General features: G+C 40.3%; 1 protein-coding gene across 1 annotated transcript in view; it reads right to left on the bottom strand.

Annotated features, from left to right (window-relative positions):
* MAP3K4 (mitogen-activated protein kinase kinase kinase 4) overlaps window positions 1-7,253 on the bottom strand; it is a 50,185-nt gene extending 42,932 nt beyond the window's left edge. The window contains exons 1-2 of the mRNA XM_014546943.1: window positions 7,088-7,253; window positions 4,018-5,348 (exon numbers count right to left, since the gene is read on the bottom strand). Coding sequence (XP_014402429.1) covers window positions 4,018-5,348; window positions 7,088-7,157 — 1,401 coding nt within the window. The 5' untranslated portion in view covers window positions 7,158-7,253. The remainder of the gene's footprint in view (window positions 1-4,017; window positions 5,349-7,087) is intronic.
* Between the last annotated feature and the right edge of the window lie 4,950 nt (window positions 7,254-12,203).

Raw genomic sequence — 12,203 nt, 5'->3', positions numbered from 1 at the left:
AAAAAAAAATTTAAAAGAAAGATAATTCCTGACCTTTACTTGTGGTAAATAAATAATAAAAAACATAAAGCACATATGTACATACGTCGAAATGATGGAAATTTTTTTTTAATAAATACTGTAAATGGGAGATGGCAACGTAACCATGAAATGACATACGTTGAGTCTGACATAACCCAAGGACTGCCTGTATATAAAAGCCTAAGCGACCGTTATGACCAAACGACCAGTCGACCAGTCAACCGGTCACTATGACGCACACTGACCACCAGAGGGCAGATGCTCAACACAGGAGCTGCCCCCTGGTGGTCAATGCACTCCCGCAGCCAACCTCCCGCGGCCGGCCAACCTCCCACGACCCCTCCCCACTTCCAGCCCTGATCGCTGGCCAGGCCTAGGGACCCCAACCTGTGCATGAATTCGTGTGCCATGCCTCTAGTAATTATATAATCAGTTCTCATTCAAAAGAAAGTAATTAATGGAGTTACCAAAAATCCTCTTAGAATTTGAGGTAATATGCATGGTAATCTACAAAGTCAGACAGCTAATTTTTTGTATATTTCATTAAAATGTAAGTTTTCATTTTATCTTTCTCTTCTTCTGAAAATATATACATTTCATAAATAAAAAAAGGAAGAAACACAAATTAACCATATCACAATCTATGGCTCAAATATGCTAGTTTTTTTTTAACATATTAAATGTACAAAACCCACAGTCTGTACAACACAAAGAGTGAACTTCATACAGTTGGCAAATTTAAAATCAACTAGGACATTGGAAAATCCCAGGACAGAGTGCAGACGAGATAAATGAATCTAACTACACTATAAATGTATGATTTAACCTTACTGAACAGGGTAAAGGAAAAAGGTGCTAACCTAACTAACTTTGGAACACTGTGTTCTATAAGGCTAAAGACAAAAGAATGGAATTATACACTGTACTCTAGTTGGTAACTTTATTCCTCACAGGGTACTAGTGAGCAATTCTGAAACTAATTTACACCCTTAAAATACACAATTATTTGGTAATTAAAGGTTAAACACATACTTTAAAAAAATATAGAATAGTCTAGCCCAGTGATGGCGAACCTTTTGAGCTCGGCGTGTCAGCATTTTGAAAAACCCTAACTTAACTCTGGTGCCATGTCACATATAGAAATTTTTTGATATTTGCAACCATAGTGAAACAAAGATTTATATTTTTGATATTTATTTTATATATTTAAATGCCATTTAACAAAGAAAAATCAACCAAAAAAATGAGTTCGCATGTCACCTCTGACACGCGTGTCATAGGTTTGCCATCACTGGTCTAGCCCATACTAACTTAGAGTTAGCTTCAAGGGAGGAAAAATTATAACAAAACTTGAGAAATAATAGTTTATATTTTACTTCTGTAGCATTTTACTACAAATGTTGTTTATACAAATGTTGTTTTAAGCCTCACAACAACCCTGTGAGGTAGGTAGGAAGGTATTATACCCATTTTACAGATGTGAAGACCTAGGATCAGAAAGATTAAGTCATTTACAAAGTTATGTGGCGAGAAAGAGCCACATCAAGGAACAGAATCCAGTTATTTGACTTCAAAACTGTGCATCTTTCCCCAACATACTTAGTAAAAACACTAAAGCAAAACAAACCCAGATGGGAGTGTACATGTGTTCATGTACTATACCTCCCCTTACAGAATTATGTCCCTGAAATGGGAATAAAAATAGTCTTTCTTTCCAACCAAGCTAATTATTTCAGAGCCTTGTCTTTTATTAATCTGGACTAATCTCCAATACAGAAAAGTTTCTACTTTAGCACTCGGTTACTCTTTCATTATTTGACAAACATAACGTTTCATAACCAAAATTTAAAACAACAGGGGCTTCTGTGAAGCAAACTATGTATAGATAATTTTAATTTTAATTAACAAATCTTTAATCACACACTTATTAAGCTTTGAATTTGTATGTTTCTTTTTTTCTACAACAAGGATAACATATTCATTTAAATCTCACTTGGTCAAACCAAAGGAACACAACTTTGATGGCAATCCAAAACTATGGCTACCTACTACTGTGTGTTTTCAACATAAATTCTAACACAAAATGCAATGATATCATGTTCCAACATATCTAAGGATGCAAAGCACTCCTGTTAGTAGCGATGGTTCATTGCCAAAGAGGGTCTGGGGAGAGAGACAATGTGGGTGACAGCATGGAAAGCAGTTTTATGAAGCCTTAGACACACCTCCCCGAGCCCTCACCATCACACCACCTGCCCCTCTCCTACAAGAAGCACTGAATCAGAGAAGCAGTAATACTGCCAGAGCCTTTTCATTCATATTACTTCAACCCTAGTGCTTCACAATAAATATTAATCATCAACCCTGGCTTGCCCACACATTTGCTCACTGGAATTGAACCATTCCAGCCAAAAAGCTAGACCAAAGTAAGCTCTTCCCCATCTGGAACATGTGGCAAATCCTTAGTACAGATCTAGTTTTGCTCTACTGACTGAAACCTGCACTGTAACATGCCTTCGCCAGTATGGCTCAGTGGATAGAGCATCGGCCTGCGGACTGAAGGGTCCCGGGTTCAGTTCCGGTCAAGAGCACATATCTGGGTTGCAGGCTTCTTCTCAGCCCAAGCCCTGGTCGGGGCACGTGCAAGAGGCAACCAATCGATGTTTCTCCTGTCTTTCCCCCTCTCTTCCACTCTCTCTAAAAATCAATGGAAAAATATCCTTGGGTGAGGATTTAAAAAAAAGAAGAAAGAAACCTGCACTATACTAAAATCTTATTATAAAATAGTTATTCACAGGGGGGGAAAAATGACCCTCACGCGCTATAAAACAAGATATACATAAAAAATCATTCAGAGTTAAAATACTGTTCAAAGCAAATCACAGTATAGATTCATTTTTAAGATTTCTAATCAAAATAATACTCAAAGTAAACTAACCTCAGATAGCTACCAAGTATCGACTCATTTTGCAAACATCCTGCTATATTATGTGAATGCTTGACCACTCTTCCTAAGGGTCATGACCTGCACATCAGTTTAAAAGTAAATTATTTTTTCAGATGATGCCATAAACTGCAGTTTTTTAAAAAGGTTATGCACATGCATAGAGCTACTAAAATCTGTAACCACAACCTCACACAGGCAGAAGGGATCCCATAGGTCTTGGCCCTTTTGCTTTCAGCCACAGGAGCATGCACACTCGCCTCAGCACAGGACCATCGCTGGCGCTCTTTCACAATCAAGAACAATACCCAACAGTACGGCCCTTTCGTTTTACCACCCTTAGCAGCAAAGAATGTGAGATATTAAGCTGTCAAAACTAAATGTGTACAAAACCCAACTTCAACCACTTCCTCTAACAGGCATACTCCTTTCACAAAAACTTCACCCACTGAAGCATGCGTTTGACAATAATTAAGACTTCCCTTAGACCTGCGTCACCTATGCTAAACCTCACCAAACAGTGTACTCGTTTTCCTTTCATCATTCTCACAGTTCTCTACAATTCACATCTCTTTAACATCCAGTGACCAAAACTGGACATGCTACTCAAAAAAGGAGAAAGCTGTTGCAAAGAATAGAGAAAAAACTATATCCATGACCTTGGATGCCGTATTCATTTAAAAATATTTTAGCATCATGTTGACTTTCGACTGACTCATATTCGGCTTGTGGTCACCCATGATTGTGGCTTCCCTCCCTCTTTATTTATACCTAGCCTGTCCTTCTCCATCCTATATTTACATGGTTGCATTTTTCCCTCCACACACCACCTTATATTTAATTCACTAAATTTTGTACAGTTTTCATAGATCCATTTCCCCATTTATCACAGTACTTTATAGAAATGTTTAAATCTGCAATTTATGATAACTACCACTTATGCCTTAAAAATATCATGACTGTGACGTAATAGTCACCACAACATACATTGTAATTTACAACCAATAATGGCACTAAAGAGAAGACCACACTAATGCCTGCTGGGAACCTACCTCCACCGGACGGTCACTCTTTACCAGCGCTACCCGGGCCCTTTGCAAGGAACCATCCATCAGCTTGTGAAGTCTCAAAATTAACTTTCTCAACCCCATCTGCTTCAGTGCTTTGTCTACAAATGGTCGATAAATAGAAGTCAGACAATGTCTGCTACAGCCGGCCTCGGTGCTGCAGTCCGGCGTTCCCCAGCCAACAGAGTCCTCCTCCGATTCGAGCCTCTCAAGCCTCTTGGCGGGGCAGTCCTGTGACGGGAAGCAGAAAGTGTTGTCGAGGGGCTGCCTGGTTTTTGGCGCCCTTGGATTAGAGGTCTGTTCTTCACTCTCATCCGAGCTACTTTCCAACTCTCTCAATTCTCCTTCTGTGTCATCTCCCTCATCTTCTGGCTCATTGCCTTTGGACGATCTAGGGGAAGAGATTTCAAACACTGGCCAGCCAATGTCTGATAAGTTCTGGATGCCCAAAACAGTGCCCATAATCCTTAATTTCTGATTTAAGTCTTTTGTGATGTTTAACCACAAGCAGAGTGCCTGCACTCTGTCCTGGAAGTCCTTTGCAGCATATTTTTCATAGTCCTTCTGAAGAGCCTGCAACGATGGATAAAGTGCTTCTATGTACTCTAGCAGCTCCATTATCCGCTTTACCTGCTCAAATGACACCCTCTGGCGCTGGAGATGCTCATGATACGTGGGATAACCCACAATCCTCGTTCCGTGAGGGGCCGGGCACTGTCCTTCCACCGGGGCACCATTGCAACCAGCTCCATTTCTAACAAAGGCAACGCTCCCATAATTGACTTTGAAAGTAAGGATTTCGTTGATAATATCTGGTATGGCTTGACGGGCTGTATATAAAAAGAGGTCCTGGTCGTTAATGGTCCGTCCCGCATGCCAGGCTTGTAGCTCTAACCAGATGAGCTCATTCGACCGGTTGAATGAGAAAGCAGATGTATTTTCCTGTCCTCTTTGCTCCCTGTCCTTCTTCTTTGAGACTGAGGTAAGCTTTAGCAGAAGTCGTAAAGTTTCAAAAAACTTCAAGCGATCTGCTGGACAGTCGGTCCTGGAAGTCTGGCGTGCAGTTCTCGCGATAGGCATGGGCACAGACACGGGAAGCTTGGCGTTGCTGCAGCCGAGACTGAGGTAAGGCTTATTGAGATCCACATCTGGGATCGGCTTTTTGGGCAGAGACCCACTCACTGAGTCCAACATGAAGGAGCACTGCACATTTTTCTTATGATCGCGCTCTGTCGTCCTAATGGCCGCTCGGATCTTTTTCTCCCCGATTTTCCCAGTGTCTTTATGTGGAGGCTGGTTCAATGCATTTGTTTTTTCTATTAAAAAAATAAACAACATTATATTATTCTAAATATGAAGCTACTCTCAATACTTTCAATAAAACTGATCTTCACATGCACTTATATTTTCAGGCTGTTATTAGAGAAAAAAAATCATACCATATGCTGAAAATTAAAAGAACCAAGAAATATATAACATTTCTCTCAGTCTCTCAATCTACAAAATGGGGAAACTGTGCTCGCAACTCCTATTCTAAAATAGCATGAACCAACGAGTGAAGAAAAAGTAGATGTGCTATTGCCATCTTCTCACTTTACGACCACAAAGCAAATATGTATTAATTCTGATTCATTAGATGCTGCTTCAATGATACTATTTGAGATAAGGAATTTCTCTAGGCATTTGAAAATTTTCTTTTCAGAAAATGGATAAGGATTAATTTTAAAGATGAGAAAGCTATTCTCATTTCCAAAGGGGATAAGGACAGTTTAACATCCTATGGCAAATAAAGTTTTAAAGAAAGTAAAAAATCATCTTCCCTAAGGGAAAGAAAGACAAGTCACACTTAGGAATTCCTCCTTGGATATGATTTACTCAAGCAAATCAGCACAATCGAGCCATTTCTCTTGCCTCCTTCTTTCTCGAGGCGGGGCTGTGACAGGGAAACTCGCCCCTGTGAGGGGCTGTGTGGCAGACAGAGAGGGAGTCTGGCCGAAGAGAGAGGAAGAAACTGAAGAAAGAGGAATGGGAAGGGGTCTGGTCTCAGCAAGGAGAACAGGCGATGGGGAAGCTTCTCAGATGAGGAAGAAAGTGAAATCCCTGTCCTGTGCAGTAACAGATGGATGAACGCCAGGGGGCTACACAATCAGTTTCAGGACCAGTGGTTCGCTGAAATTAACAGGGAAATTCTCATGTCTAGGCTTCAGTGACCTGAGGCTGGTGTGAGAAGTAGGGCTCAGGAAGCAGCAGGCCGGCATGATTTGATCATCTACCTCAGGAAAGAAGGGCCAGGAGGAAGGAAGAAATGAAAACAGAGAACACTCAGCTTCTAGGAGAAACGAAGAGCGCGGGATCTGTCCATGGTAGGAGGGTGGTGTACCAACCAGCCAGGCGCTGCGCTGCGTGGCCAGGAGGGCCCCACGTCCTAAGGCAGCTGCACTGTCACAGGCGAGAACTCAGGCTGCAGGCCGCCAGGAATCCTGGGGAAGAAAGCCTGGCTCTGTCCCTCCCCGTGGCCCACTGCGCCTGTCATGTCTGGAAGACAGAACCCAGTCCTTCAGCCCGGGAGGGGCAGAGGACAGGAAGGCCATCGATCTCATTCGCCGAAGCCACCCTGCATGAGTATGTGGATCCATCCATGCTTGGCCTCTTCCACAACCTCTGTATTCCTTTGTCCTCAAAAAAATACAAATGACTTTAGCAATTACTCAGCAAAAACCTTTCTACCTGAGGAGACTCAGTTTCTCCTTTACTAACAAGGCAGCTAATGGTCAGGGCGCATATGGGAGACAACCGATTGATGTTTCTCTGTCACATCAATGTTTCTCTTTCTCTCTCTCTCTCTCCCTCTCTCTCTCTCTCCCTCTCTCTAAAATCAATAAAAACGTATGTGCAGGTGAGGACTAATTAAAAAAGGTTATTTACATATATTGTAATACCTTAGTCAATAAAGAAACATAAATCGATCAATCAATCAATCAATCCATCAATAAGGTTAGTTATGTACCAGAAGGGCCATGCCCTCTCATGTGGATCTTTCAAGTACAAGACTTACCTTTCAAATTGGAGCGACTGACAGGCCTCCCTACATTATTCCTCTGGTGTTTGGTTGACAGGCGTTTCATCTGCCGAGGTGTACTGGGGGGAGAGGCGCCAAAAAGGTTCTCTGTATTAGTTTCATCGGAAAACTCCTCCACGTCAGATTCCGAATGCTTGCTAGCCGAATCTCCCAGTGCGCACTCTGGCCTGTGAAAGACAAGCAGCAGAGAAGATATTCAGGCGCAGAAAGTGAATGTAAGCTACTTAAACTTGCCTGTAAGAGCTCTTCACGCCGCACGCTGTGCTCCTCAGCACTGCGTCCACCCGCTGGTGGAGCTCCCCGGAACTCTGGCACTCCCAGGAAGCAAGGACTGACCACACGGGCGGAAACCATGTGCAGTTTCTGCTGTCTGTAGAACTCTTTCTAACATAAATCAAGTTTAAAACTAAAACCTACAGATTCAGGAAGAAACAGCAAAGAACAAAGAGCACAGCGGCCCGAGGCAGAGCCTCTTTGTGAAGCCCACACACGGAAGCCTAGGCACACGTTCAGCAAACAGCCCTGATCACACAGGCAAGTCACCCTTCCATGTCCCCGATCGCACTCCAGTGCACCGGGCGGGCGAGGTGTGTGGGAGGAGGATGCTGTGGAAGAGGAAAAGGGAATTAGCTTGTCTTCACCTTCAAATGCAATTCCTCACTAACTTGTTCTCTGCAAACACTTCCTGCCTATCCTCTGTCCCAGTCAACTTCTCAAATAATAATAAAGTTCTATTTTTGCAAAGCTAACAAAATAAACTGAGAACAAATACAATTCCCAAACAGCAAGCTACAAGGAATCAGTCATCAAGTTCCTTTCAAATATAGTATCAGTCAACACGACTCTGAATATTCTTTATAAAATGTTTTATATTTTGTAAACATAACTCTCAACTATACAAAATATCCAGTGGTTTTATATCCTGATATAAAATCAAATCTATTTCAAAATCATGAGAAAAAAATAAAAACGACTCTAAAGTGTATGATACCATTATTATTGAATTGGACTGACAAAACTTCAGAAAATAAATTATCTTTCAACCATAAAAATGCTGCAGAATTATACAAATTTACGGTACTGAAATCTGTAAAGAATCGCTTTGATGGGTCAAACCTTGATTTTTAATCAGGTAAGATCGTTCTAAACACTTTAGTATTCATACCACACATGTGCACCCACAATAAGACATACAAGTGAAATACCCTGAAAGCTAACTAAAACAAACTAAACCATGAGAAAAATTAGAAATAAGTTAAATGCATCTACTCCCCAGGCTAACTTATTATTTAAGTCTCACAAAGTCATACAAAAAAACAATATAATACAGATTATCTTAAAATTCTCTATACCCATGGCTTCTACACGCACCACAACAGCTGACTCAGCTGATGAAAGGACCTGCTATAAACCAGCGGTTCTCAACCTGTGGGTCTCGACCCCTTTGGCGGTCGAACGACCCTTCCACAGGGGTTGCCTAAGACCATCCTGCATATCAGATCTTTACATGACGATTCATAACAGTAGCAACATTACAGTTATGAAGTAGCAACGGAAATAATTTTATGATTGGGTCACAACATGAGGAACTGTATTTAAAGGGCCAGAAGGTTGAGAACCACTGTGCTATAATTGATACAAGGTCGCTCACTTCCTTCCCATTGGTTACCAGCACAGGTTTTGGAATGATTAACAGCAAAGACTTTGTGGTGTGAGGGACTTAGGTCAAATCCTGCGTGTCTGGCTTACTAGCTGTGTGGGCTTTGGTCAAATTATTTAAAATCTCCACATTGCACATTTACAAAATAAGAATAAATACTTAGACTCCAGACCAGAAGGATTAAATCCAATAATGCAGGCTTAATTATAGGAGTAATAATAGATGAGGCTTCACTAAATGATTGATACTACTCATATTACAGGCCTTAGAAATCACTGCACTCACTCACCACCCATTGAGAGAACCCACGTTCTTTAAGCATCTGCTTGACATTAAGAGAGAAGTTTGCTGCCCTGGCCTGGAGTTCAACTGGTTGAAGCGTCATCCCATACACCAAAAGGCTGCGTTTGATCCCCAGCTATAGCATGTGCAAGGGCAACTGACCGATGTTTCTCTCTCACGTTGAGTTTCCTCTCTCTCCCTCTCTCTCTCTTACCCCCCTCTCCGTTCCTCTCTCTCTAAAATCCATAAACATATCCTCTGGGGAGGGGGAAAAAGGTTAAAAAAAAAAAAAAGAAAGAAACAGACTCATAGATGCAGAGAACAGGCTGATACCTGTCAGAGAGGAAGGGGGTTGGGGGGCTGGGTGAAAAGGTAAAGGGATTAAGCAAAAAATCACACACTCCTAGACAGACACCAGGCTGGTGATTACCAGAAGAAAAGGGGGTGGGGGAGGTAAAAGAGAATAAAGCGGGATGAATGGTGATGGAAGGAGACTTGAGATAGTGAACACAGTAACATACAGGTGATGTATTATAGAACTGTACACCTGAAACATATAATTTTCTTAACCAGTGTCATCCCAATAAATAAAATAAACATTTTTAAAAAACTTAATAAAATTTTAGGTCTTTCCTTTTATTTTTCAAAGAAATGATATTTAATAGGAACAAAATAAATTTGGTGCAAAGTTAAAAAAAAGAATTGCATGGAAGTGACGATGAATGCAGTAATAAAAACACATTAAAATAGATAAAGTATAATACATTTCATCCTTCCTTATTTATTATGCATCACAGAAAAGGAGGTAGGAAAAACTGCCATGTGGTACTGCCAGCCTCTTCACTTATAATTCATAACTAAAATGAACTTTAGGACCGGCATTACACAAAGGTGAGGCTATATATTTAGAACTTTCTTAGGATTGACTTAACTCAGTCAAGATGGTCTTCACCTTGCTGGAAATATTAGCTTACAGTCCATCGAAGTAACTTAGTAACTTCATTACATGTCAGAACAAAGGCCAACATTACTTAAAGGAATTTTAAAAAAGAAAAGTCTAGCACCCTATTAATTAAATTCACAAAGTCTGACATCCTAACAAAAATTACCAAAGAAACAGGAAGATATGGCCCAAACCAGGAGAAAAACCCAAAGAAATATACCAGGAATGACTCAAGTGGAAACTATAGACATGAAAAATATACCTGAAGTAAAAAAACACGCTGTATGGGATTAAACAGATTAGACACAGCAGGAAAAAAGACCAGTCACCTTGAAGACATAGCAACAGAAACTGTCTAAAACAAATCAGAGAAAAAGATTCCGATGGAAAAGAACAGAGCATCAGTCATCTATGGGGCAGTATTAAGCAATGTAATGTATGTTACTGGAGTCTACAGCAAGGAAAGGAAGGCACAGAAAAAATAATCTGTGAAGAAATAAGGGCTGAATAATTTCCCAATTTAAAGAAAACCATTAAGCTCACAGATCCAAGAAACTCAACAAACTCCAAGCAGAACTATAAGAAAACTACCAGTTTTTTATTATGCATAATCAAATAGCTGAAAACCAGTGAAGAGAAAAAAATCCTAAAAACAGCCAGAGAAACACAACATAGTTCGGGAGCCTTAGCTAAGAAGCAATACATAATGAGAAGTGGGAGGGGAAAAAATCAAGCAAAAGTTTGTTCTTTCTTCTTTTAAAAAAACAAAACCATTTACACACAAAATCTAGGAAAATAAATACTAGTGGTAAGTTCAAAAGAACTTGCATCATTTCAATTAACTAACCAAAAGCATCCAAAACCTCATTTGGTATTAACTCATGTGAGCTGAGCTAATGTGGTCAGCTGACTGGTTCAAAATGTTTCCATGGATACCAATCACTTTGGATGAGGAAAGTGGTACATGGCCTACATCAGTTAGATGTGACATTTGCCTTACTTGTGTTTAAAAACATACAAAGGTGAAATGTCTTTCTGGTACCAAACTTCTGACAGTCACATAAAACAATATTTCACTCTTCTAACAAAACTTTGCTAAAGAATTATTCACTTGACATAAAACCTAAGAAAAGTATGTCTTGAACTTAACCCAAGGGGGTTTGGTGTAGTTTTCAAATTTAAAAAAAAGTGTGGTGACAAGACAAAAATTCAAGCTATGGGGGGGGGGGGCGGGCGGGGGGGTTAAATAGTTCTGCTCTGACATAGCAGGTAAACCACATGGCGACTGAAATAGATCGTCTATAAAATGAAGTTGGATTAGCTGGGTTTGAAAATATCCGTGGTTTTGCAAAAGCCCTTAAAATTAACTTCATTAAAAGTTCCTTACAAATAAAATATGTTATGCACTTATGAAGTACAGTAGAGTCCTCACCTGGGTAAGATTCTCTCTGCTCTTCCACCTCCCCATTAACCTAGTCTCTATTAAGCAATCATTAAAGGGAGACTTCTGCTTTGGGGGGAAACAAAAGGAGAGGAAGGAAGGTAGAAGGGGTGGGGTTTCAAGGTTTCTTTTTGTAAGAACGTGTATAGTTTGCCTGGCCTGCAATATAAATCAAGGGAGCTTAGCTAATGCTGAGGTTGCATGGTTGGTTGGTAGTGTAAGTGCCAATTAATAAATAAGCTAGTTGATCTTCACATCAGCCTTAAGTTGAACAGTTATCAGTTAACCTCCAGGTGAGCTGCTGTCAAACCTTAAGCTTCTCCAACATTCTCTGTTAAACTTTCGCATTGATTCAGAGTGTAGGGCAGTGATGGCGAACCTATGACACACGTACTCATTTTTTTGGTTGGTTTTTCCTTGTTAAATGGCATTTAAATATATAAAATAAATATCAAAAATATAAGTCTTTGTTTTACTATGGTTGCAAATATCAAAAAATTTCTATATGTGACACGGCACCAGAGTTAAGTTAGGGTTTTTCAAAATGCTGACACGCCGAGCTCAAAAGGTTCGCCATCACTGAGTAGGGTCTTTACAAACCTACCTAGTGAGTCTTGTTATTTTTCAGGATAGATAGACACTCAGACTTTGTGTTCTTGTTTTTTTACTGAAATTCATCCTTTAAAAAAAACATGTTTTTATTAAAATTTTTTTGAGAGAGAGGAAGGGGGACGGAGAGAGGGAGAGGGAGAGGGAGAGGGGGAGA

The sequence above is a fragment of the Myotis brandtii genome, unplaced genomic scaffold, assembly GCF_000412655.1.
Source record: "Myotis brandtii unplaced genomic scaffold, ASM41265v1 scaffold458, whole genome shotgun sequence".
In the NCBI taxonomy this organism is placed as follows: domain Eukaryota; kingdom Metazoa; phylum Chordata; class Mammalia; order Chiroptera; family Vespertilionidae; genus Myotis; species Myotis brandtii.
Note: the sequence above shows the minus strand (reverse complement) of the source record. Positions and strands in the feature narration are given on the sequence as shown.